The 27,457-nt window shown below is 40.9% G+C and overlaps 2 protein-coding genes across 2 annotated transcripts; both read left to right on the forward strand.

The window, feature by feature from the left end:
* The first annotated feature begins 1,120 nt into the window (after positions 1-1,120).
* On the forward strand, positions 1,121-18,211 carry LOC122645811 (pleiotropic drug resistance protein 1-like). Its single transcript, XM_043839178.1, has 24 exons — positions 1,121-1,502; positions 1,614-1,734; positions 1,845-1,933; positions 2,437-2,521; positions 2,610-2,769; positions 2,877-2,953; positions 12,878-12,931; positions 13,033-13,123; positions 13,209-13,510; positions 13,616-13,897; positions 13,992-14,308; positions 14,422-14,582; positions 14,685-14,788; positions 14,901-15,054; positions 15,152-15,259; positions 15,361-15,482; positions 15,576-15,908; positions 16,010-16,300; positions 16,405-16,488; positions 16,597-16,730; positions 16,826-17,053; positions 17,143-17,314; positions 17,411-17,665; positions 17,762-18,211. The coding sequence occupies exons 1-24, from the start codon at positions 1,141-1,143 to the stop codon at positions 18,020-18,022; spliced, it is 4,347 nt and encodes a 1,448-aa protein (XP_043695113.1). The 5' UTR covers positions 1,121-1,140; the 3' UTR covers positions 18,023-18,211.
* A 7,448-nt stretch (positions 18,212-25,659) lies between these two features.
* LOC122645812 (zinc finger protein CONSTANS-LIKE 4-like) lies at positions 25,660-27,070 on the forward strand. The gene is made up of 2 exons (XM_043839179.1): positions 25,660-26,425; positions 26,519-27,070. The coding sequence occupies exons 1-2, from the start codon at positions 25,721-25,723 to the stop codon at positions 26,867-26,869; spliced, it is 1,056 nt and encodes a 351-aa protein (XP_043695114.1). The 5' UTR covers positions 25,660-25,720; the 3' UTR covers positions 26,870-27,070.
* Positions 27,071-27,457: the final 387 nt, after the last annotated feature.

Here is a 27,457-nt window from a genome sequence, read left to right on the forward strand (position 1 = left end):
CAAATTTTATGGTTTTCATTTTTGTCTTTTTTCATCTTATTTTTTTAAACGATTGATTTTAATTCCTTTGTAAGCCACAGTATTACTGGTCAAAATTGCCCTTCATAGCTTGATGCCCGGTCCAATTTTAACAACAATGAGATGCAGTTCCGACAACTTTAAATTGATCAAAGGGTAGCAAAGTATGCAGTGAAATTCTCAAATGTCACTCATTTCCTTACCAAAAAAGACCATTTCTGTCTATTAGAAAGGTTCAACAGAGAAAACGGTCATTAGTTCCTGTTCTTGTCGATTGAATTCTGCTTTTGCACATTTGGAATGATCCACGAGAGACAAGTCCGGCCTGGTTTTAAACTTTGATCCATAATTTCCCTACTGGGATTCAGATTGTTCAGATTCATCTAGCATTTACATCAATAGTGAGGGGATGGTATGACTTATGAGTGTATTGAGTTGCAATTTTGCAGTTTGAAACCCTGATAACAGAGTTCCCATAGTCTGATTTAGATAATTTCTGGTTGAACCAGCGGTCCGCTCAACCTGAGGTCTTTTCCCTAAAATACTCTTTGGCACCCTTACGCCATAATGGATTAATGGGGAACTAACACAAAAATCTTTGTAATTTGACAGTGGCTGCTCTCCTACCCATTTAAAAAATTCACGAAAGGGATGTCGCTCTTCTTTCATTTATGATTTCTTGGGTTTGCAGAATTGGGATTTTTCTACTAAGAAGATAAGTTCAAACTTTGAAGGACCAAACGAAGATGAGCACGTGGATCTGTAACTTTCTACACAATTAAGCAAAACCCTGTTATATTATTTTAAGCAAAGCCCTGTTTCTACACAAAATCTAGTTGAATTTTGATGCATACAAATAGTACGATATTTTTTCTGGGTGGTTATAGGATGATTGGATTTTTTTCTCAAAAGTCAAACCAAGAAAGGCTATATCTTTCTGCTTTTGAGTTTTCCAGCTCAAAAAGCGATTGGATTGATGGTTTCTGGTTTGTTTTAGTGAGTAAATCAAATTAAGAAGAACAAGAAACAGAGCAGACACTTCATATTGAGTTACTCCATTTGCAGCATTGGTATTTCATCCTTGCTGTGTCGTGGAGGGCTTGAGTGGGTCTTGCAGCAAGTATGGACACTGCTGATCTTTACAGAATAAGTAGCTTGCGCAATAGTCGCCGTGCTGGTGGCAGTTTTCGTAATGATAGTTCTTCAATATGGAGGAATAACGGGTTGGATATTTTCTCAAGATCTTCATCTCGAGATGATGGTGTTGATGATGAAGAAGCTCTGAAATGGGCAGCTATAGAGAGACTTCCCACTTACAATCGTATAAGGAAAGGTATATTTTCTATGGAAGAGGGTGTGACGAGGGAAGTTGACATTGATACTCTTACCTTCACAGAGAGGAAGATGTTATTAGATAGAGTGCTCAGAGCAGCAGAGGAGGACAATGAGAAGCTCTTGCTGAAGCTGAAGGACCGCCTTGTTACGTAAGAATTCTCTTCTTCTTAAAATAAAGAGTGATACTTCATATTGCTCTGTTTTGAAAGTGTAATCAAAATTTGTTTCCTTATATAGCTCTGTTTCTCTTGGTTACTTAGAGTTGGAATTGAAATTCCCACCATCGAAGTCCGCTTTGAGCATGTAAATGTAGATGCTGAAGCTTATGTGGGAAGTAGAGCCTTACCTAGTATGATTAACTTCTCAACAAACATAATAGAGGTAGTCAAGCTTTAAATCATTTTATTCAGAGTTTAATTTGCCCAATATTTTTTATCTCCTAATCTCAAGCTGCTAGAGCTTACTAACTTGCTTCTTCTCTGGTTTAAAAGGGGTTCTTGAGTAATCTTGGAATCCTTCGAAGTAAAAAGAGGCCACTTACAATACTCCATGATGTCAGTGGAATAGTCAAGCCTGGCAGGTGAGAACTCATGAGAGACAAAAATTGTTTATAATTTGACCCAATAGGATCCAGATCTTCTACGGCGCACTGCCCGCAGCGGCTTGATCGGCGCAGACACAGGGCGCAACGTAATGATCGTCTTACCTCCGCTCAGGCGAGGCCCTTGGGCAGGAGGTAAGGCAATTCAGATCGTCTACGGCCTTTCTGCCCCTACCATAGCAGCGCACACACAAGGTGCGGTGCAATGACCGCCTTACCCCTGCCCGACCACCTTGCCTGAGCAGGGGTAAGGCGGTCATTGCACCATGCCTTGTATGTGCGCTGCTATGGCCGCTACAGGCTGCACGCCGTAGATCGAGGATCACGATCCGAGGTAGAGCGGTCATTGCGCTACGCCTGCCGCTCAGGCCGCCACACGCAGCGGGCCGTAGAGGATCTGAATTGTGGTTTTCGTCTTGGTTAGATTTAATTAGATAGGCTATACAGCAATTCTAAGTCGGTGACTGATGTGAGTTATGCAGAATGACATTGCTTTTAGGCCCTCCATGCTCCGGAAAGACCACGTTGCTGTTGGCTTTGGCGGGAAAGCTTGATAAAGATCTAAAAGTAAAGAAATTAAACATCTGTCACTGTTCTATGTATAAATCATCTTCTGCTCAGAAAAGTAAAAACTGTTCTCTTGAATCTTCTTCAGTTCTCTGGGAGAATCACTTACAATGGCCATGAAATGCATGAGTTTGTCCCACAAAGGACATCAGCTTATATCAGTCAACGAGATCTCCACATTGGGGAGATGACAGTGAGAGAAACCTTAGCTTTTTCTGCTAGATGTCAAGGAGTGGGAACTCGCTATGGTAAATTGAACATGATAAGTTAAGGTGGTCAGTCTTAGTTCACAAGGTTTAGCCTGTTGAGTGATACTGAGTTCGAACCATTTGTTCCAAATATGGAAAATCTGCAGATATGTTGACAGAGCTGTCGAGAAGAGAAAAAGATGCAAAAATTAAGCCAGATCCGGATGTCGATCTTCTCCTAAAGGTAATAATGATTCCTTTGCAATAGGATACAGTGGTGATCTTGTGATTTAGACGAATTAGGGTATCTTTGGTATTATTTTTCTTTTTTGCTTTTCTGACACAAAAACATTTTTATTGGTGTTTGAATCATTTATGAACCCCTATTTCTATTTAAAATAAATCAGATTCTAGAAAAACCACAATAGGGTGTTAATGAGCATGTGCTTATAAGTCCCAAAGTTGAGAGTAGAAACATCATTTTCTCCTTCAATTAGAATGACAAGTCCCAACCCCCCTTCTTCTTCTTCGTCCACAACCTTGTTGGGATTAACAAATGAACAGAAGTGTATGGATATATTGATTCGATTACAACAACACACTCACACACACCTCCACTATCTAATGAAAAGAAAAATGACATAAAGGAAAAACAACAAGCAAGATTTACGTGGTTCGGCCAAAAACCTGCCTACATCCATGAAGAAATACCTTCTTCTTCACTAAGTGAAAGAAAACAATACAAGACTGGTCTAAGTTTAATCCCCAAATCCCTTGTACACCCTTTCTCAGAAAATCCAAGAACAATCCACTCTCTCATAACTCCACTCACTTGCATGTACAGTTCTTGACCCACTTACACGTCACTCTTGTCCTACTCACTACCCACTTGAGCCCCTTCAAGATATATAGAGAACAATGAGCACTTGAAGTACATGATTTCTTTTCTTGCACTCCACTCATCTTAACTTGACCTTCAAGCTACCCATGTGACAAAGAGAGTTCCAATACAAGTCAAAAAACTAACAACTCATGTGAGTCCCAACGCAATAAATACGAGTCAAAACCCAACAATTCTTCACTTGGCGAGCATTCTGGCACTTTGGAATAATGTTGCAACTCCACCTACTTGTAATTACCACAAACATAAAAAAACATTCATTGGTCTTAAAAAAAAAAAACAAACTACCAACTACACAACCAACCCAAATCAGCACTTTCCTAATATCACCTGATTTGATAACAATGGCCAATGAACATGTGTAGATGACCGAGTCATCTTGTTACTTGACTCCGGGGAAGGACGTCGATCCAATCTTCTCCTCACCAGGACCTTTTCTCTCACATTCGTCTACAACCTGGAAATTTGTTGCTTGTGTCTTCCCATTAATTACAAATGAGACACAATTATCCTTTCGTGTGCACTATTTTCAGTCATGCATCGAGGTCTTAACAATAGTATTTCCTAGCAAACGATACAACCCTTGATGCTTTTCACCTTTCATCAGGATCATACAACCACGTGTGATTTTCAAAACTCCTCCTACAGCAGAATACCTATAGCTCTCAGAGTCTAACTAGCTAAGGGATATTAGATTCCTGCGCATATTTGGGACATATGCCACACCACCCAAAGTACGCACTACTCCATCAAACATTTTGATTTTCACCGTTCCAAATCCCATGACTTCACAAGTAGTTTTGTCACCCAAAGACAATATATCAGCCTTCTTTTCATAGAACGTATCAAAAAAATGTTTCTTAAAGCAAACATGAATAACAGAACCAGAATCTAAAATCTAATCATTGTGAAAAACATCCATACCTTTGGAGACTGTGAGAACATCTCCATCACCCAATAAAATAATGGAATTATTAGAACCACTAGCATCATCCTTCTTTTTCCGATTAGGAAAATTCCGCTTGATATTTTCTTGCAACTATAGTACTTGACACCCTAATTTTTGTCCTGGATTTTGATCTGTTTCTCTCTGATTCATGATCAGAAGACCTTCCTTTTCAATTCTCAATCCGAGTAACCAAAGCATAATCATGCCCATTATTTTGAGTTTTCTTTTGAGTATCATGGAACAAAAGGGTTGCCTACACTTGCTCCATATTCACTGTATCCTAACCATACAGTAGAGTAGTTACCAGACTATCATACGAATCAGGAAGCGAGGTAAGAAGCAATAGGGCTTTGTCTTCTTTCTCAATTTTGACATCAACTTTGCGTAGTTGATCCAAGATCCCATTGAACACATTCATGTGTTCCATTAGATTCTCGTCTTCCTCCATCTTTGAGCTGATAGAGTTGCCGCTTCAGATGCAATTTATTGGTCAAGCTTTTAGCCAACTAAAGTTTTTTCAATTTTTTCCAAATTTCAGGCGCTGAATCTTCCTCCATAACATTGTTAATTATGTTATCAGAGATACAGAGTCGAATCGTGGTCACACAGCTCGATTCTAACTCTTCCCACTAGTCATCTTCCATCTTCTTTGGCTTCCCATCCTTTCCCTTCAATGCTTTAGCCAAGCCTTGCTGAACAAGGATGTCCTTCACCCTTCTTTATCAAAGAGTGAAACTTCCCTTCCATCAAATTGCTCTACCTTGAACTGGGAGATGGACGAATTTACCATGATTCGAAAAATAAATCAAATAAAAAAACAATATCCACTACAAACCCCGAGCTCTGATACCACTTGTTGGGGTTAACACATGAACAGAAGCATATAGATATATTGATTCAATTATAACGATGCACATCTCCACAATCTAATGAAAAGAAAAATGATAGAAAAATTACATAAAGGAAAAACAACATGCAAGATTTACGTGGTTCGGCAAAAAACCCTGCCTACATCCACGGAGAGATATCTTGTTCTTCACTAAGAGAAAGAAAACAATACAAGACTGGTCTAAGTTTAATCCCCAAAATCCAAACCCAAATCCTTTATACGCCCTCTCTCAGAAAACCCAAGAAAAATCCACTTTGTCACAACTCCACCCACTTGCATGTACAACTTTTGACCCACTTACAAGTCAGTCTTGTCCCACTCACTACCCACTTGAGCCCCCTCAAGATATATAGAGAATAAAGAACACTTGAAGTACAAGATTTCTTTTCTTGCACTCCACTCTTCCTAGCTTGACCTTCAAGCTACCAATGTGACAAAGTGAGTTTCAATACAAATAAAAAAACTAACAACTCATGTGAGTCTCAACGCAATAAATGCGAGCTAAAACCTAACAAACCCCACCCACCTCCTCCTCCTCCTCCTTCCTGCTGCAACCCCACCGGCCCCTCACCCCATATTGCAACCCAAACCGCCCCACTTACTCCTCCCCCCTACTGCAACACAACCCACCACAGTCGTACTCACCCCACCATCACCGTACCCCTGCCTTCCTGACCCTCCCTTCCCTGCATCAGACTGCAACAAACCAGTTCTGCATTACGTTTGGTAGTAGATGAGTCTTCATGTAGTTATATAACTGATTTGACTGTTTTTTTTTTTTTGCTAAATGTGAGCCAGATTGAGTTAATTTTTTTATGTTGGGTATTTCGCACATATTATCATATATGCTCTTTCATATAGTTCTCATGCTTATCTCACCCTTTCTATCTAAGCTTTCATTTTCTATTTATTTTTTCTTGGATGTCACATCGTTTTATGGGGGTTATCTTTTTATTTTTTGTATTTTGTCTTTTGTTTGGAAAAAGGTTCTGCAGTTTATTACGTTGAGTTATGAACTGAATTTCAATCTATATCTTGAATCATCTTTAGTCGGGTTTCTTTTCTTTGTAGCCCATTTGTTGATTTTATCTGTTTGGTCCTTCTTGATAAACCATAAATCGTACCCGCCAACCATGGCCAAATGCGGTCCAAGAAGCCAGGACTGAGCTGAAGTAGACAAAAAATGGGTTTGAACCGTCATGACCGTGATAAAATCCTAGTTGAACCTAAGGGTCGGCAAGCTATGGTCGAAGACGATGCCATTTGACCAAATAGAGAGTTGAGTCCTCCAAGAATGAAGGAACAGCAAACTAGTGTGATTCGCCAAGCTCGAGCCCACAGATCAAATTGAGTAGTTAACTAGACCTGATCTACCCTACAGGTCGGTTCGGATGAATCTATAGAACCAAGGCCAAAGGTTCAGCACCACTAGCCACGACCCTATCCAGTATCCAACCAACAATTAATCGCCTCCACGATAATGGGAGTGCCAGCTCAGCAAATCCTGCATTTGCTCGACAAATCAGCGGCCTTGCATCGTATCCTGACCAAAGATGGACTTTTACCAATCTGAGGACCTCTTTTCTAACAGGACTCTACTATGAGATACCCCAAGGAAGATTTACCAAACAAGGTCTCTCCAGCACTGCTTTACGGCACTGGGCCACTCCTATAAATATAAAGTTACCAACCCCACAAGACCCATCTTGAATTCTCTGAGATTATCTATTGCAAAAGAAGCCTGACTTGAGCATTGGAGAGTCTCCCCATCGGTCCAAACTAGCTCTCCCTTGCTCACTTGTTCCTCTCGGCAAACCCACCAGAGCTCTCCCAATGGCTGAAACACGATCTGAATTGCACTACCACTAGAGTCCTCGCGCTGAATAAACTCACCACATCCTTAAACCTCCCGTCGTGCAAACGACATGCCCCCCAGCGCGGCACTCGATTGACATGAGGTCACCCTCATCAATAAAACCCGTCGTAGGAACTCCTAATTGAAGTCGCGGGGAAAGGTGGCACTGATCAGGTAGCGCCCACCCACCAGAAGGGAGAACACCTGCCTTCGCCGCTGCCTATTCCAATAGTACAAACCCCAACTTTTGATCCGAATGCACCCACAACGAACACTCAGATCCATGAAATGCATCTTTAGGTGCTACAGACCAATGCCTTATCCAAGGACTTCCTGAGGCAAGCTCACCTAATGCAAGCCCCAACACCGTCTCCGCCAGCGTTACCACTATAAGTGCCCCAGCCGCAAGCCGAGCATACAATTTAGAGGTCAAAAAGCCGTGTTGGCTCATCTAGGCCATCGCGACCTGTGCCCCCACCAAATGTTGCTGTCAGAATAGGAGACCTGCCCACTCGCCTTTCCAACAGGACATAAGGAAGTCAGGAACCTGACTAGGTTAAGTTTGTTGCAGGTTGATCTCTGGCATTGGGGCGTACGAACCGAAGCCTACCCGCAGAGGCAATCTAAGCGCAACAGGGTACTGGAGAAAGGCTTCCTCAGTACGACCCATGCGCTATACAAGCCACAAGGAGGACGGGTGAAGGCCGTAATCACCAATCTATTAAACAAGAGGAACCACATTGCCGACCCAAAGATAGGGAGTGGAATCGAAGGCTAAGGGAGCTTGACGAAAAGCTCAAGACTCTAGATAAATGGATAGCACTTTAAGCATATTCATTGCCTGGACAACATCCCTTCTCAGTGGAGATCATGATCGCATCACTCCCCCTAGGGTTTAAGTTGTCGAGTTTCGAGATGTATGATGGAAAAGCCAACCTGAACGATCACATCAATTATTTTAATTACAATCTATAGTGAAGTCAATATGGTGTCGTGCCGAGTTTTCCCAGCTTCGTTAAAGGAGGCCACTACTACTTGGTTTTCGAGGTTAAAACTGAACTCCATAAGAAGCTTTGCAAAGCTTTAGAAAGCCTTCGTCGTTCGTTTTCAGAGCAGCATGAGATAAAAGAAGAATGCCCCTTGTCTTTGGATGTCCCCTTCTCGGTAGGGGCCTTTTTTAGGAGTCGTGTCACCCTGTCCTTGGCAACCTTCTTTTTCTTTTCGGCCGTAGAGGCCCTGAAGCACGCGGGATCGAGCTAAAGATTAATTGCAAATAAAATGAAGGGGATTAATAATGGTAAAAAATAAATAAATAAATAATGCGACACCTAGACCGAGGATACTCACACAAGCTAAGCTTTTAGAGAAGCAATAACTCCTCATCCTAGAGCCTTCAATATCAAACTTCTTACCCTCCAAGCATCGGTCAACAAACTCTGTGTCACTTGCTCAGTTGGAGGGGTCGGTTCAGATACTTTAAGTCTATTCTCTTCCACTCCATTTTGAAAGGGCAGTTTAGGACGAAAAAGCATCGGTCCTTCCATTTCTTGATTGAGCTGGGCATAGGGTCGAAGAACTAGAACTCGTTCAAGGCTCCCTTGAGGCTACAATGGGAGAAATAGTACCATCCCCTCGCAGTCTTCTTTAACATATAAAAATAAGAGAAGAGCGAGACAATGACAGCTCAACCCAGTTTCCCAAAGAAAATATAAAAGCCGAATATGATCCTCCAAGAATTTGACAACAGTTGACCCAGTGATAAATGCCAATGGTCCAAAACCAACCCAGGAAACTCACGGACTAGGAAATGGAGGTCGTTACTGAAGGCGATCTCATAAAGACACACCTTAGATTCCCGCTTGAAGCATGCCCTTTCATTCTTATCGGGAGCATGAAGGCCGATCTCATACCTTAACCTCAATTGCTTCAGGGTTGGGTTGTCAAGGACACTCCTAAAAGCGTCCACGCCATGGACCACCACCTCGATAGCAGCTGACCCCTTAGAATCATTGCCATCTTCATGGCTGGCTGACCCCTGGCTTTCCTCAGCCTCATCCGCCTCTTGGGCTGAACCAATGGCTTTGTCCTACCTCTCTTGGGTGCGGATCGGATGAGAGGAACTAGCATGCATCATGCCGACAGGCACCTCCGTAGTATGGCCTGTCGATGGTCTACCTCCATCTAAATCTATAGGTTGTGCAGGGTCTATTTCCTCATTGGACTCGGTCTAATCCGAATCCCTTAGTTCCACAACACTTAGAAGCGGGCTAGAGTCCACGCTCATCCTATTTACCTCTCGAGCCCCAATGAGGGGCACCTCATACGAATTATCAAATGACATAATGTAAAGAGAAGAGCAGACTTACTCATTTTCGAACTAGGGTGTTCCCTCGTAGATCTCTTGGTTACGTAGACCCCTAACTGCAATTAGCGCACTGAGCCAAAGAGTAGCGCAATTTTGCGATCAAAGAGAATGAACAAGAATGAAAAGTGAAGGAAATAACTCTCCTATTTATAGGAGAGGGGGGCAACTGAATCGACAACGATCAACGAAACTGGCAGTTAGGATTTCTTGATGGAAGAACAACCCAAGGCGTAATGATGACTTGAAGACATGTCGCTCGGAATTCGAAATGTTTGCATACCCTAAGAAAGTACGACAGAAACATTAAATGTTGACAGCTTTCTAAAGCATGCAGGAGAATGCCAACGGTTTCTAATTCCAATGATTGGCAATAAGAGGGCGAACCTGAACTCATCCAGGTCGTCTCCATGCTAGGTGAGTGGGAGGTAAGTGATAAATCATAAATCGTACCCGCAAACGATGGCCAAACGTGTGGCAAGCTGCAACCGGTCCAAGAAGCCAAGTTGAGCAGAAGTAGACAAGGAACGGGTCGGAACCGTCATGACCGTGATAATAATCCTAGTTGAAACTAATGGGTTGGATCGGGACAAGCTATGGTCGAAGAGGACGTCGTCTGACCAAATAAAGAGTCGAACCCTCTAAGTACGAAGGAACGACTAGCTAACGTGATTCGCCAAGCCCGAGCACACAGATCGGATCAAGTAGTTAACTAGTCTTGACCAACCCCTATAGGTTAATTCAAATGAATCTATGGAACTAAGGCCTAAGGGTCAGCACCACCATCCGTGACCGATCCTATCTAGTATCCAACCAATAGTTAATCGCCTCCACGATATTCGGAGTGCCTGCTTAGCAAATCCTATATTTGCCTGACAAATCAGCAGCCCTACGTCGTATCCTGACCAAAGATGGACTCTTACCAATTGGAGGAACCCTTTCCTAATAGGAATCTATTGTGAGATCCCCTACCAAAAAGGAAGACATACCAAACCGGAACTCTCCAACATTGCTTCAAAGCACTGGGCCACTCCTATAAATAAAAAGGTACCAACCCCACAAGATCCATCTTGAATTCTTTGAGATTATCTGCTATAAAAGAAGCCTGACTTGAGCTCTAGAGAGTCCCCCCGCCAGTCCAGACTGGCTCTCCCTTGCTCACTTGTTCCTCTGTGCAGGTTTCCTCCCGAGGACCTGGTCCGAAGGTTTCTTGCAACATGTCCAATAATTTTGTTTTTCATTAAAGTATTTCCATAATTTAGCAAAAATCATTGTAATAAACTGCAGAAGGTTATCAATATTTCAACTGGGTCTGCTTCTCTAGTCAAGTAAATTCATTCATCTAGGTTTGTTGATTTTACCTATTTGGTCCTTCCCATGTATCTACTTTGTTTCCCCTTTTCTTCTTCAGATTAAATTAAAAAAAAATGAGGAGTTGCAGACTTTCTAGATTTGGAAGGAAGAAATGTGAATAGTTGGAACAAATTACCATTTTGATTTACGGAGGAGGAGAAATGGTTTAGAAGATGATGAAGAGGGAATCTCTTCACACACCACTTAAATTATATATGAGATTTTGGCCCATTTTTTCAAAAAGGTTATAAAAATTATTTACACAGAAGTAGTTACCAAACCATTTCTCATTTTATAATGTCTAATAACATAATAGTTACCAAACAGTTTTCATTTTTTTCCATAAAAAAAAGGGTTTTTTTCAGTACCCCCCCTGAGGTTTGACGTAATTATGAAAAAATCGCTCAATTTTGAAAAATTCTGCGTGCCCCCCTAAGGTTCTTAACAGTTAACAGATAACCCCATTTCATTAGTCTAGGTTCTAATAGTGTTAAAATAAAGAAGTGAACTGACAAAAATGCCCGCACAAAAAAAAAAAAAAAAACCCCTTTCGTGCCACATAAGTATTTACCAAACCATTTCTCATTTTATAATGTCTAATAACATAATAGTTACCAAACAATTTTCATTTTTTTCATAACAAAAAAAGGGGTTTTTTTCACGTACCCCCCTGAGGTTTGACGTAATTATGAAAAAATGGCTCAATTTTGAAAAATTTTGCGTGCCCCCCTAAGGTTCTTAACAGTTAACAGATACCCCCATTTCGTTAGTCTAGGTCCTAACAGTGTTAAAATAAAGAAGTGAACTGACAAAAATGCCCGCACAAAAAAAAAAAAAAAAAAAAAAAAAAAAAAACCCTTTCGTGCCACATAAGTATTTACCAAACCATTTCTCATTTTATAATGTCTAATAACATAATAGTTATCAAACAATTTTCATTTTTTTCATAACAAAAAAAGGGGTTTTTTTCACGTACCCCCCTGAGGTTTGACTTAATTATGAAAAAATGGCTCATTTTTGAAAAATTCTGCGTGCCCCCTGAGGTTCTTAATAGTTAACATATACCCCCATTCCGTTAGTCTAGGTCTAACAGTGTTAAAATCAAGAAGTGAATTGACAAAAATGCCTTCACAAAAAAAAAAAAAAAAACCTTTCGTGCCACAACCTTTTCTCTACAATCAAGCCGATTCCTTGATTCCAAGCCCAAAACCTCAAGAACCCAATGGTGTTCATACCTGCAACTCATCTTTCCCAAATCGTTTAGGGAAGATGAGTTGGAGGTTTTTTGTTTTTTTTTTTTTTCTTGTAAGGGCATTTTTATCAATTCACTCATTGATTTTAACACTCTTAGACCTAGACTAACGGAATGGGGGTATCTGTTAATTGTTAAGAACCTCAGGGGTTACGTAGAATTTTTCAAACTGAGGGATTTTTTCATAAATACATCAAACCTCAGGGGGTACATGAAAAAACCCCCAAAAAAAAAAACAGTTTTCATTTTTTATAAAAAAATCTTTTATTGATGTTTTTTATTTTTTTGTAAGTAAGTCATAAACAAAATTAAAATGATACCAAAGAGGCATTTAGTGTGTGTCCTTATCTAGAATAAAAATTTTGAAGTTAATTTGCCAAAAGAGTTTTTGACTGCAATTGGGTTCTTATTGATCTGAAATCATTAGATTGGTTTCATCTTATAGTGAAATTTTTGTTCTAAATGTTTTATGGTTGCACCATCCTTTTACCCTCACTCGCACCCTGCCTCCCGGGAAAAACAATTAAATAAACAAAGAATTACAAATTAATTTTTGTGACTATCCTTAATATTTAAGAGATGATAATTTTCTATTCCACATCTGCAGGCAGCATCAATAGAAGGACAGGAGATCAGTGTAGTAACTGATTACATTCTCAAGGTACCACTAGAAACACATGTGGATAAGGAACAAATTTAAAAAATTGGTAGTTAAGACTCTGATCATTTTTTTTCTGTTTCTCCATATCATACTTGTTGAAGACCTTGGGACTTGAGATTTGTGCCGATACCATGGTTGGAGATCAAATGCTGAGAGGTATTTCCGGAGGACAAAGAAAGCGTGTCACAACAGGTAGCATAACTTCTTTTTTGTTTTTTCAATTTCTTTCTTACCTTATTGTGCAATCTGATTCTTCTAAAATTCTTGGTTGATGCAGGGGAGATGCTGGTTGGACCAGCAAGAGCACTTTTCATGGATGAGATATCAACTGGTTTGGATAGTTCGACAACCTTCCAAATTGTGAATTCACTTAAGCAATTCATCCACATTCTCAATGGGACTGCTTTCATATCTCTCCTCCAGCCAGCACCAGAAACTTATGAACTCTTTGATGAGATTATTCTCCTATCGGATGGGCAGATTGTGTACCAGGGACCCCGTGAATCTGTGCTCGAGTTTTTCGAATCTCTCGGTTTCAAATGTCCTGAAAGGAAGGGTGTAGCTGACTTCTTGCAAGAGGTCAGTCTGGCTTCATTCAAAACTTTTTTCCTGACTCACATTTGTTTCTTGACTCTTTAGTTTTGAACAAAGCTTGGTTGGACTATATTTTAATGGTTTTGACAGGTGACATCAAGGAAAGATCAACAACAATACTGGACACGCAAAGATGAACCTTACAGATTTATCACTGTCGATGAATTTGTCGAGGCATTCCGCTCATTCCATGTTGGTCAGAAGCTAGCAGATGAACTTGCCATCCCATTTGATAAGAGTATGAGTCACCCTGCTGCCTTAAGTACCAACAAATATGGTGTTAGCAATAAGGAACTATTGAAAGCCTGCATATCAAGGGAATTACTGCTTATGAAAAGAAACTCTTTTGTCTACATTTTCAAGTTGATACAGGTTGGTAATAATGGTTTTCATAAAAAGTTTCTAATCATTTCAGCAATTCAATCGATCTGATCTTTGTTTTTTTTTTTTTGTTTTTTTTTTGCAGCTTACAATTGTGGCATTCATATCAATGACAGTCTTCCTGCGTACTGAGATGCACAAAAATACAGTAATTGATGGTGGGATTTTTGTTGGTGCTTTGTTCTATGCTCTCAACAATATTATGTTCAATGGTTTCTCAGAGCTTGCCATGACTGTCATGAAGCTTCCTGTATTTTACAAGCAAAGAGACCTCCTTTTGTATCCTCCATGGGCATATTCACTGCCCACATGGATCCTAAAGATTCCCATTACACTAGTTGAAGTTGCTATTTGGACGTTCACAACATACTATGTCATAGGCTTTGACCCAAATGTTGGAAGGTAAAACCAGATGGAAAGCTGTTAATAGTGTCTACTGAAAGTATAGTTGTTCTTTTTTTTGGAAATTTTAGTGTAGTGGTAACTTTCTGCCGATTCGATTGTTCTTACTGCAGGCTTTTCAAACAGTACCTTCTACTCATATGTGTTAACCAAATGGCATCTGGATTTTTTCGATTGATTGCTTCAATAGGGAGGAACATGGTTGTTTCGATGACATTCGGGGCCTTTGCATTACTTGTACTCTTGGTTCTGAGTGGATTTATCTTGTCACGAGGTAATAATGGTTATGGAGTAACACATAGAGATTTCATTTGCTTTCTCCCACCTCCATGTTTTAGATTCAACCTCATAATATGAGCTTCTTTCTTTGTCACAGACAACATAAAAAAGTGGTGGATATGGGGCTATTGGATCTCTCCCTTGATGTATGGGCAAAATGCATTAGTAGTGAATGAGTTTCTTGGGAAAAGCTGGGCACAGGTAAGGGTCCATTTTCCACCGGCCTCCTCCTGTAAGCAAGAACCTAAATGAAAATTAATAATGGGAAGGATAGATCAAATGAGGTTTATTTTTTTTTTTTTCAATGTTACAGATTCTACCTAATGGAGAGACTCTAGGAGTTGCAGTCTTGAAATCTCGTGCCGTTTTCACTGAAGCATACTGGTATTGGATTGGAGTAGGGGCATTGATTGGTTATGTTTTCCTGTTCAATGGTTTATTCACTGTGGCTCTCACTTATCTAAATCGTGAGTATAATTTATTTATTTATTTATTTATTTTTGTTTGATTAGTGATTCAGTTCACCTTTTCATCATTTCTAATAACTGGATAATCTTATTGTAGCATCTGGGAAACCTCAGGCAATTATAACTGAAGAGAGTTTGAATGATAAAAATGCCAGCAGAAATGGAGAAATGATTGAGCTATCACCGAGAGGAAAGAGCTCCATGGGTAGGAATTCATCTAGAGGTAGTCAAGTCAAAAGCATATTTCCTCCCCTTACTTTCTTTTTCTACCTCCTCCACATTAATTTTGATCAAAATAACAAACAGGAGGTACGTCAGCTGAGTCTTCCTCTTCCAATCATCAGAACAGGAAGCGGGGAATGGTTCTTCCGTTTGAGCCTCTTTCCTTCACATTTGATGAAATCAGATACTCCGTAGATATGCCACAGGTAGCTTTACATTTCCATTTGGCAATTATGAATACCAAAGTATGAGGAATTATTTCTTCAGAATCCTATTGATGCATTAATTATTACTGGTAGGAAATGAAAGCACGAGGTGTTACAGAGGATAGGCTGGAACTTCTTAGGGGAGTGAGTGGAGCTTTTAGGCCAGGAGTCCTTACATCTCTAATGGGTGTTAGTGGAGCTGGTAAAACCACTTTGATGGATGTATTGGCTGGAAGGAAAACTGGAGGATACATTGAAGGAAGCATCAAAGTATCTGGATACCCAAAGAAACAAGAAACTTTTGCTCGTATATCAGGATATTGTGAGCAAAATGACATCCACTCTCCCCATGTTACAGTCTACGAATCCTTGGTTTATTCGGCTTGGCTTCGGTTAGCTCCAGAAATCAATTCTTCCACTAGAAAGGTATATATATGGGAGAATAGATTTTATAATCCTTCTGTTGCTCTTTTTTGAATCTGTTCAGTGCTAAACTAATTGGTAAACCAATTAATTAATGATTGCAGATGTTCATTGAAGAGGTCATGGACCTTGTAGAGCTGGACTCATTGAGGGAAGCACTAATTGGGCTTCCCGGTGTAAATGGTCTCTCAACAGAGCAGCGCAAGAGGATAACAATCGCTGTTGAACTTGTTGCCAACCCTTCAATTATATTCATGGATGAGCCTACCTCTGGACTTGATGCAAGGGCTGCAGCAATAGTGATGAGAACAGTGAGAAACATAGTGGACACTGGACGCACTGTGGTGTGCACCATCCACCAGCCAAGCATTGACATATTTGATGCTTTTGATGAGGTTAGAAATTTTTCAGATTAATTAGTACACCAACCAGTATTCTGTTATGGCTTTTGTAGTACTTCTTACCTAATACTTGTGCTATTAATATGGTGTAACAACAGCTATTCTTACTGAAGCAAGGTGGAGAAGAAATATATGTGGGCCCAATGGGGAAGCACGCTTGTCATTTGATCAAGTACTTTGAGGTGAGTGAGGCAAACTATGGAAATTGGATTACAGTAAAGTAGCTAAAACGCTCGAGACTTTTCAGCCTTTATACGGTTATTGCTAAATATTAATTGTGTTTCATCTAGGGAATCAAAGGAGTCAGTAAGATAACAGATGGTTATAATCCAGCAACATGGATGTTGGAGGTGACAACAACAGCCCAAGAAGCAGCTTTGGGGGTCAACTTCGCCGAAATATATAAGAACTCAGAATTGTACAGGTTATTCAATCGTAAATTTCCTTTTCGATGTGCCACAGCTAACAGTTAGATTGTGGTTATAGATATTATTAATATTCATTAAATTGATTATTCAGGAGAAACAAAGAAATGATTGATGAATTGAGTAAACCTACCACTGGTTCCAAAGATCTCTATTTCTCTACTCAGTACTCTCAGTCTTTCTTCATCCAATGTATAGCTTGTCTATGGAAACAACATTGGTCATACTGGCGAAACCCACCTTACACTTTTGTAAGGATGTTCTTCACAACTTTCATAGCTCTGATGCTCGGGTCAATGTTTTGGGGTCTTGGATCTAAAACGTAAGTCCATTTGTAGTGCAGTCCAAACTTTTTACATCCCTCTGTTGATGTGTTAGCAATTAATTTGATTTTAATTTTGGATATTGCAGGCAGAGGGAACAGGACTTATTTAATGCAATGGGTTCTATGTATAGTGCTGTTATATTTCTAGGGATACAAAATGGAGGATCAGTGCAACCAATTGTAGATATTGAACGTACAGTATTTTATAGGGAGAGAGCTGCTGGAATGTATTCAGCTTTGGCATATGCCTTTGCCCAAGTAATCACATTTCTTTTAATATTCTCATCATCATAATTTTTTGTTTTTTGGGGTACTCTCATCAACATCATGAGTTTGATCATGTTCCTGGTGCAGGTCACGATTGAGATTCCACATATTTTCGTCCAGACTTTAATATATGGAGTTATAGTGTATTCAATGATCGGATTCCAATGGACGGTTGCGAAATTCTTTTGGTATATATTCTTCATGTATTTCACATTGTTATACTTCACCTTTTATGGTATGATGACAGTGGGTATTACACCCAACCAACACATCGCTTCTATAGTTTCTTCGGCATTCTATGCAATATGGAACCTTTTCTCAGGATTCATAATTCCAAGACCAGTAAGTTCCAACAATTCTTTCCCATTTTAGAGTTTAGAAAAAAAAAAAAAAAAAAAAACATATATAATGAACTTTTTGTTTTTTTTTACATTGCAGAGGATTCCTATATGGTGGAGGTGGTACTACTGGGCTTGCCCTGTTGCTTGGACATTGTATGGATTGGTGGTGTCACAATTTGGAGATATACAAGACACACTTGAATCAGGGGAGCTGACAGTTCAAGAATTTCTGAGTAGTTATTTTGGATTCCGACATGATTTTTTAGGAGTGGTTGCAATCGTAGTTGTTGGGTTCAATGTGCTTTTTGCATTCGTCTTTGCTTTTGCGATAAAGGCATTTAACTTCCAGAGAAGATAGGCAGATTCTGCAATTGGGAGACATTAAATCAAGTGGTAGGCAGTCTTTGGAGCCATGTATAGAACATATCTCAAGATTCTGAACGTTAACTTGTAGAAACAAGCTAAGAATATTTCATGGGTTCAAAGTCTGATTGTTATTTCATTGTATCACATTACATGTAAAGACAAAAAAGAATTTCCTTTGATACTATATTGTGTTGAACAACAAAAAATTGATATTTTCTTTTTGTTTTACTCTGGAAGTAGGAACTTTCATTATCCTTTATTTCAGTAAGCATCTGCCTTTTGTACTGATAATGTTGGCAATAAAATCTGGAGGAGTCAACCAGTGTTTATCTTCTTAACAATATTTATTTTTGGGCTCTTTTTACAAACTGATTGTGATGTTTTAAATATTTTCATGAACTTTCTGAAGTCATTGTAATGTCACGCATCCCGGGATAAGGGAAGGTGCAACCCTCACGGGCGCTAATTGTAAAACTATAATAATTTTAACCAATTTACCAATGAAACTGATGAAGCATCCGATCTAACGGATCAGATAGACCATGGCCGCAACCACCCGAAGGCGGTTAGACGCTCCATGCGGACCCGCAACCTCCCCAGCGTCTTTGCCACCTCATCTAGGCACCACATTAGCAGCATTAGCCACCTCCTCTCCTTGGACCACAAGTCATTGGCGCCCTCACATCTTGGCGTATCTCTTTAGTTTCCTTAGTTGTTGGTTTCCTATTTGTTAGTTCCTATATTTAAGTTAGGATACTTTATGTAACGCAACTTGAGTTGTAAGTCTAATAGTTTAGGAAAGTTTCTATTATTGTCTTAATTCCTAGTTGCTATTATCTTTCTTACCATACACTTGTAATCGGCACTTTATGGGTATTTAATCCCCATCAATGGAATAGAATGGGTAGTTGAATTTATAAGAAATTAAGTTGTTGAAGCTTAAGCTCCAATCGATCCTTAAAGAGATCACCCCCCCAAGACCTTGAAGAGTCTTCATCAGCAGCCTTGGAAGAGCTACCATGCACCTTGAAGAATGCTTCTACCCACAGCCTAGAAGAGCTGCTCCCACTCCATCTTCCATCTCCACGCCTTACTCTTCTCTCTCTCATTCACGTTTCTCACAACCAGCCCCATTCCCTTCACGCCCTCCATTCCCTAGCACATGTGATATCGATTTTCCCTCTTTTAGTCTCTCTTCTATTGAGCGATCCTCACCTCTTTGAAGGAGGTTCCCATTATTTGGTATCAAAGCCAGATAGAAGAGAAGATAGTTCTCATGGCACCACGTTGTGGAGGACGTACAGCCCGTGTTAAAGATGTTGAAGCACGCGACGAAGCTTCCCAAACAAAGACAACCCTTCTTCGACGTCAGGTTGCGGAACTAAACCGTGAACTTGAGTTGATGCACACTGCTTCTCAACGTACAAGTAATTTAGAGGAAGAAGAAGAAGAAGATGGTGATAGCCATTCCTCTACAGATGAAGACCTGCGCCATGTTCGGGAAAGAGGACTGCGAGCTAGAAATCAATGCCCTCCTCAACCTCCACGTGAGTAGGATTAAAACCGTAAACTAAAGGGAGATATACCAGATTTCACAGGTAATGAATCACCTGATGAAGTTGTTGATTGGCTTACTCTAGTCAATGAAGTTTTTGAGCACCGCGAAGTTCCTAAGAATAAGCGCGTAGGTCTCATCGTCATGTGATTCAGAGGCAAAGCAATTGCATGGTTTCGCCAAGAGAAGAAGACACGCCAAAGCGACGGTAAAGCTCCAATCACCCAATGATAGCATATGGAAGAGAAGCTTCAGAAGCACTTTCTACCTACTAGCTACAATAGAGAGCTCTACCAACGTTACCAGAATCTTCGGCAAGGTACTCGTACTGTAGATCAGTACACTAGTAAGTTCAATGAATTGCTTATCTGCAACAACATTAATGATACCGAAGAGATGCTTGTGAGCAAATATTTGGGTGGTCTGCAACCTCAAATCCAGGAAGTGCTTGAGGTCCTTGATATATGAGACTTAGGCGATGCTCATCAGCGCGTGGTGAAGATTGAGAAGTTGCGGCAGCGAAGACAACCTTCCTCTTTAGGCAACCAACAATTTTCCCCTTCCTCCATCAAGAGTACGGGTACTTACGACCCACTTTTTAGTCAAGCTCCAGCAGCCCAACAGTCAGCACCAAAGGCGTCACAGCCTCCTGCGTCGACTCTTGGTACGCAACCCAATAAGACTGCACCACCCTCTCTCTCTACCCAACAACCCACTTCTCCTCTTAAGTGCTATGCTTGTGGAGAGTTAGGGCATCGTGCAAGTAATTATTGTACTGTTAAGAACAAACCAGCTGGCAAAGGACTTTTGTTGGAGAATGATCTTGAGGCTCTAGATGATGATGAAGCTAATTTGGAAGATCCCCATTATGATAGTTTAGGCAATCCAGAAGGAGAAATTCTTCATGCAGACACCGGTGAATTTCTTATGATGAGAAAGGTGTTTCTCACTCCCTGCCATGAACCTAATGACCATTGGCTCCACAACAACATATTCCAATCCGCATGCACTGTAGCTGGGAAGATGTGCCAATTGATTATTGATTCTAGATGTTGTGAGAACGTTGTTTCTGAAGAGGCAGTTCGAAAATTGCAGCTAGAACAGAAAGATCGTCCTACTCCTTACAAGATAACTTGGTTGAAGAAAGGCATATAGGCAATTGTATCAAAACGATGATTGGTTGCAATGTTGCATTATCTATAGCTTCTACCTACTTTGACAAGATTTGGTGTGATGTATTGCCTATGGATGCTAGTCATATTTTGCTTGGACGCCCTTGGCAATTTGATAGAAAGACCTTGCATGATGGGTATATGAACACTTATTCTTTTGTGTATGATGGGAAGAAAATTGTTTTAGTCCCATCTAAATAGTCTTTTAAATCCCCTCTAACCGAATATGGTTCTTCTAATTTACTTACATTGAGGGATTTACGGGGTGCTATGACCGATGTGGATGTGGTGTATATGCTTTTGAATAAGTCTATAGATGATGGTGCTTCACATATTGTGCCTGAAAAGGCGAAGCCCCTATTGATTGAATTTCATGATGTGTTTGATGACCTTCCCATTGGCCTACTCCCTATGAGAGATATCCAGCACCAAATTGATTTGGTTCCTGGAGCTCAATTTCCTAACTTGCCTTATTATAGGATGAGTCAGACTAAACATGCAGAACTACACCGGCAAGTTACAGAGTTAATGAGTGGAGGCTTCATTCACGAAAGCCTTAGCCCTTGTGCTATACCGGCTCTTTTGGTTCCAAAGAAGAACGGTACATGGAGAATGTGTGTGGATAGTAGAGCAATTAACAAGATCACTGTTAAGTACCGCTTCCCTATTCCACGTCTTGACGATCTACTGGACCAACTTACTGGTTCTACTATTTTCTCTAAGTTAGATCTCAAGATTGGTTATCATCAGATCCGGATTAGACCAGGGGATGAGTGGAAGACTGTATTCAAGACACGTAACGGACTGTTTGAATGGCTGGTAATGCCCTTTGGTTTATCTAATGCTCCTTCTACATTCATGCGCTTTATAACACAAATTTTGAAGCCATTTTTGGGCCGCTTTGCTGTAGTATATTTTGATGATATACTTGTGTTTAGTAAATCTATTGATGAGCACTTGCAGCATCTTACCACTATCCTATCTGTGTTGAGGAAAGAGCATCTGTTTGTAGCTCCAAAGAAGTGTTGTTTCTTTAAGACAAAGATCCTCTGCTTGGGATTCAATGTTTCTGATGATGGCATTACAGTTGATGATGCCGAGATTAAGGTCATATTTGATTGGCCTACTCCTTCCTTTATATTTGATGTTCGTAGCTTTCATGAGCTTGCTTCATTTTATCAGAGATTTATTTCACATTTTAGTTCCATTGGAGAACCACTTACAGCTTGCATGAAAAAGGGTGTATTTGAGTGGACTAGTGCAACCCAGAAGAGATTTGAGCAATTGAAGGAGAAGCTGATTACAGCTCCAGTTTTAGCTTTACCTAACTTTGACCTTGTGTTTGAGGTTCATTGTGATGCATCAGGTACAGGCATTGGCACCATTCTTAGTCAAAGTGGTTGCCCCATTACTTATTTCAGTGAGAAGCTTAGCGGCACAAAGCTTCGTTACAACACCTATGATCTAGAGTTTTATGCTATTTTTCGCACTCTAGAGCATTGGCGGTCCTACTTGAGCCATCGGGAATTTGTTATTTATACCGACCATGAAGCATTGAAGTATCTTGCAGGTCAACAAAAGCTTACTCAACACGCGAAGTGGCAAAGTTTCTTCAAGAGTTCACTTTCAATATCAAGCACAAGGCTGGCACTCAAAATCAAGTGGCGGATGCTCTTAGCCGGAAGAAGAGTTTGTTTTCCACCATGCGCAACACCACCCTTGGCTTTGATACTTTCCAGGACCTCTATGAATGTGATCCTTACTTTTCTAAAGTGTTGATTGAAGTACAAGGAAGGGCCACTACCGATTTTGTCATCCATAATGGATTTCTCTTCAAAAGAAATCGGTTGTGTATTCCAGATTGTTCTCTTCGTCTGAAGGTGCTTGCAGATATACATAATGGAGGACACTTTGGAAGAGTCAAGACTCTACAACTTGTAGCTTCCCGATATTTTTGGCCTAAGCTTGCCAAGGATGTGCAGTGTTTGTCCAGTAGTGCCAGATTTGTCAGACATTGAAGGGACAATCCACCAATGCAAGCTTGTATATGCCATTGCCCATCCGTACCATACCACGGGCTGATATCTCTGTGGACTTTGTGCTTGGGTTACCTAGAACTCAAACAGGTATGGATTCCATTTTTGTTGTTGTTGATCGCTTCTCTAAGATGGCCCATCTCATTCCTTGTCGGAAGACGATAGACGCATCCCACATTACAGACTTATTCTTTAGAGAGGCCTTCAAGTTGCATGGTTTCCTCATACCGTTACTTCTGATAAAGACACCAAGTTCCTTAGTCACTTTTGGCGACAATTGTAGAAAAGTGTTGGAACGGCCTTACAGTTCAGTTCAGTCTTTCATCCACAAAATGATGGCCAAACTGAAGTTGTGAACCGCTCTTTGGGAAATTTGCTTCGTAGTTTGATTGATGACAATCCCCACTCTTGGGAGCATAGGCTATCCTTGGGTGAGTTTGCATTCAATAGTTCAGTGAATCGCTCCACTAGCCTTAGTCCCTTCATGATTGTTTATGGCCAGCAACCTACATCTACAGTACTGGACCTTGCCTCAATTCCATTTCTAGATAAACCATTTGTACAGGTCGAAGAAATTGCATTTAAGTTGCGGCGTATTCATGATGAAGTGCATCAGAAGTTGGTGACTAGTACCGCTACCTACAAGCAAGTAGCCGATCAGTGGAGTCAACAAGTTCTATTTGAGCCAGGTGATTATGTATGTGCTTTCTTGCCTCCTGAACGTCAACCTGCTGGTAGCTATGGCAAGCTCAACGATAGGAAAATTGGACCTTTGGAGGTCTTAGAGTGTATCAATGACAATGCCTATCGCATGGAATTGCCCTCTCAGATTCGCACTCATAATGTGTTCAATGTGCGGCACTTGACTCCCTACCATGGTGATTCCTCCGATGACAGTACTGCAAATTCGGGGACGAATTCTTCTAAACTTGGAGGGAATGATGTAGCATCCGATCTAGCGTATCAAATGGAACACGGCCGCAACTACCAGAAGGCGGTTAGACGCTCCACACGGACCCGCCAACCTCCCCAGCGTCTTCGCCACCTCACCTAGGCACCACATCAGCAGCATTAGCCACCTCCTCTCGTTGGAGCACAAGTCAACCTCCTCTCCTTGGAGCGCAAGTCATTGGCACCCTCACATCTTGGTATCTCTTTAGTTTTCTTAGTTGTTGGTTTCCTATTTGTTAGTTCCTATATTTAAGTTAGGATACTTTATGTAACGCCAAGTCCAATAGTTTAGGAAAGTTTGTCTTAATTCCTAGTTGCTATTTTCTCTCTTACCATACACTTGTAATCGGCACTTTATGGGTATTTAATCCCCATCAATGGAATAGAATGGGTAGTTTAATTTATAAGAAATTAAATTGTTGAAGCTTAAGCTGCAATCGATCCTTGAAGAGATCAACCCCCCCAGACCTTGAAGAGTCTTCATCAGTAGCCTTGAAGAGCTACCACTAGCCTTGAAGGGTGCCTCTACCCGCAGCCTAGAAGAGCTGCTCCCACTCCATCTCCCATCTCCACGCCTCACTCTTTTCTCTCTCATTCATGTTTCTCACAACCAGCTCCATTCCCTTCACACCCTCCATTGCCTAGCACATGTGATATCGATTTTCCCTCTTTCAATCTCTCTTCTATTGATCGATCATCAACCTCTTTGAAGGAGGTTCCCATTAGAAACACAATTAACTAACTCCCATCAAGTTATACCATTTCATTAGTCTTACATATTCGTCAGAGTACGACATATGGAGATATATTAACATAAATACAAGGGGATCACATTCTTGAAACTCTTATTATTTCATATGTTTGCTAGAGAGACCTAACTTAGGCATCGGAGTCTCCCACTGGTACCCCACCGACACTCATCTCCTTTGTCTGTTTATCATCTTGTGCAGGTTCCATTCCTAGAGGACCCCTCCAACGGTTTCTTGACACAACATGAGCCTTGGTGTTTCTACTACAACTTTGAGATCTCTTCAAAGCAAAGAGATTTTTTGAGATGTGATGTCTGTGGTGAGAACTTGGTTTGACTTCTTGTGAGGTAATCCCTTTTGTATTGTCTCTAATTGCTTGTACATCTCAAGTTTGGGTAAAAACTTGAGAGAAACATTATGCTCCTATTTTTTCTCATAGTGGAATGGTGCAAGATTTATTCCATGATTTTTTTGCTTTACACTAGGGGGTTTTCTATGTAAAATTCTTGGTGTTGATTGTGTGATTATTCTCTTGCAATTTTATTTCTCTTATTTGCTTGGGATAAATTTGTTTAACAATTTTTACATTGAATTATTGGTTTCTCAATTCACACTAGACAAGTAGGTCTAATTAATCCCTACCCTTTCCATTCTCTTTCTCTTTCATTACCTAATTTGTGTGGGGCACATTCAAAAAAGCAATTCGTGGGATTCACTATTTTCTACGGTGTTTTAATATGTCGATATAGAGGGGGTGGATGATATTGATCAAGAGCCCAACATGTAAACTACAAATACCCATCCTCAGTTTCTATAAAAAAAAAAAAAGGGCTCATGTTCTCTGTGTCGTAGCACAAGCTGCGCCCTGACACATGGGTCTCCCACTCAGGGGCAGGGTGGTCATTGCATCCACCCTCATGTATCTGGGTGTAGCCTGTGCCCCCAGCACAGCACAGACAACATTCTCCCAAAAAAAGTGGATCCCACGTCGGCACAGGCCGATTACATATACTGCAAAGGTGTTTCATTGGTAGAAAATAAAAATAAAATCTTTTAAATGGCTAAGGTTGGTCCACGTGTCTTCTCCGTAGTTGCCTACTACGAAAGGGTGAGACAGAGATAAGGAAGAAAGGGAGAGACAGAGATAAGGAAGAAGAAGACCCTGTGGGAGAGAGAGAGAGAGAGCCGAGAAGTGTTACCCGTTCCCTCGTCGATTGAGAGGGAGATATGGCGAGCGACGAAGAGAACGGTAAGGGCTATGCGGTAACTTGGGGGTTGACAGCGAAGCCGTGTGACTCGTGTAAATCGGCGGCAGCATTACTCTTCTGCCGAGCTGACTCCGCCTTCCTCTGCATAGGTTGCGAAGCAAAGGTCCATGAAGCAAACAAGCTCGCGTCCCGGCACGAGAGAGTGTGGATGTGTGAGGTCGGCGAACAAGCCCCAGCAAGCGTATCCTGCAAAGCCGACGCTGCAACTCTCTGCGTCACCTGCGACCGCGACATCCACTCGGCAAACCCACTCGCTCGGCGACACGAACGATTCCCAATCGTCCCTTTCTACGAACCCGCCGCCTGTGCCGTCAAATCCAACGCCGTCAATCTCCTTTCCCCCGTAAAATCCAACGGTGACAACAACGACGACGAAGACGATGACCTTAACGACACCGATGGTGACAGTGAAGAAGCCGAGGCTGCTGCGTGGCTGTTATCAAACCCTAACCCAAAGGCTTCTATGAAATTTGGAGACTATTTCTTCCCAGACATGGATCTCGACTACACAGCTCCTTCCATGGTAACTGATAGTGTAGTTCCCGTGCAGACAAAACCCCTTTTGCTGCCAATCGTCAACCCTTCTTCCGACAACTGCTACGAAGTCGATTTCGGCCGATCCAAGTCTTGTTACAGTTACACCACCCCTACTCTCAGCCAGAGCGTAAAATTCTGCTCTTTTGCTTGCACTGGTTTGTTAGATTAGTCATTTAATGTTTACTGATTTGGGTCTTTGTTTTTGCTCTGTTTTGTTCAGGTTTCTTCGTCGTCGCTTGATGTGGGGGTTGTGCCTGATAATGGAAATTCCATGGCGGACATATCGAACCCGTTTGGGAAGCATGTGACAAGTTCTACTGCAAATCAAGCGTCGCAGCTTTCGGGTTTGGACAGGAAAGCAAGGGTTTTGAGGTACAGAGAGAAGAGAAAGAACAGGAAGTTTGAGAAGACAATAAGGTACGCTTCGAGGAAAGCGTACGCAGAGACAAGGCCGAGGGTCAAAGGGAGGTTTGCGAAGCGGACTGATATTGAAGTCGAGGTTGATACCCTCTACAAATCTGGTGCTGCTTTAATGTCTGATGCTGGTTATGGTATCGTCCCTTCCTTTTGAATCATGAAAAGAGGAAGAAAAAGGTCTTCTGAGTTTTTCTCATTCTTGTTCCTGTGTTTATCATAGATTGGAATTAGAGAAAACGAGAGAAGAAATCCGTTTTTTCTTCTTTTTCTCAGTTTTTTTTTTTTTTTTTGTTGTTGTTTGGTATTTATATGTAAATTAAGCTTGATCGGTGGGAAAACTAACCATCGATTTGCATCTGTTTATCTACTGAGCTTTTTGGCTTCTGGGAATCTTTGGGGATAAAGCCGCCTTGCTTTTTTTTCTCGGTTGTTTTTGCTGTTTATAGCTTTTCTGTGTCTCTCTTTTGCACTTTAGTTTTCACTTTTATCAAATCAGTGTATCTGTTTCTTGATCGCCATTGGTTCAAGATCAATCTGCTCTGTTGCATTTTTTTAAACTTTCAAAACGCTTTATTTGACTCAGACTTGCCTAGTAACCTTTATTTATTAATTTTCTTTTCTTTTTAAAATGCACAGTAACCTTTAAGAAAAAAGAAAAACTGACAATTCGTAGGAATTTCAGCTGGGCTGGAAGTTTACGCGTGCCGATCATTAACAGGAATAGTGGACTCTTCCCCCTTAG

The sequence above is a fragment of the Telopea speciosissima genome, chromosome 11 (genome assembly GCF_018873765.1).
Source record: "Telopea speciosissima isolate NSW1024214 ecotype Mountain lineage chromosome 11, Tspe_v1, whole genome shotgun sequence".
In the NCBI taxonomy this organism is placed as follows: Eukaryota; Viridiplantae; Streptophyta; class Magnoliopsida; order Proteales; family Proteaceae; genus Telopea; species Telopea speciosissima.

What these genes read in the sequence shown, in the direction of transcription:
- LOC122645811 (XM_043839178.1), top strand. Translation starts at nt 1,141, where the DNA reads ATGGACACTGCTGATCTTTACAGAATAAGTAGCTTGCGCAATAGTCGC. An exon ending in ATGTCGATCTTCTCCTAAAG is followed by an intron (nt 2,954 to 12,877) that starts GTAATAATGATT and finishes CCACATCTGCAG; the next exon opens with GCAGCATCAATAGAAGGACA. An exon ending in TTTGACCCAAATGTTGGAAG is followed by an intron (nt 14,309 to 14,421) that starts GTAAAACCAGAT and finishes TTCTTACTGCAG; the next exon opens with GCTTTTCAAACAGTACCTTC.
- LOC122645812 (XM_043839179.1), top strand. Translation starts at nt 25,721, where the DNA reads ATGGCGAGCGACGAAGAGAACGGTAAGGGCTATGCGGTAACTTGGGGG. An exon ending in CCCCTACTCTCAGCCAGAGC is followed by an intron (nt 26,426 to 26,518) that starts GTAAAATTCTGC and finishes TGTTTTGTTCAG; the next exon opens with GTTTCTTCGTCGTCGCTTGA.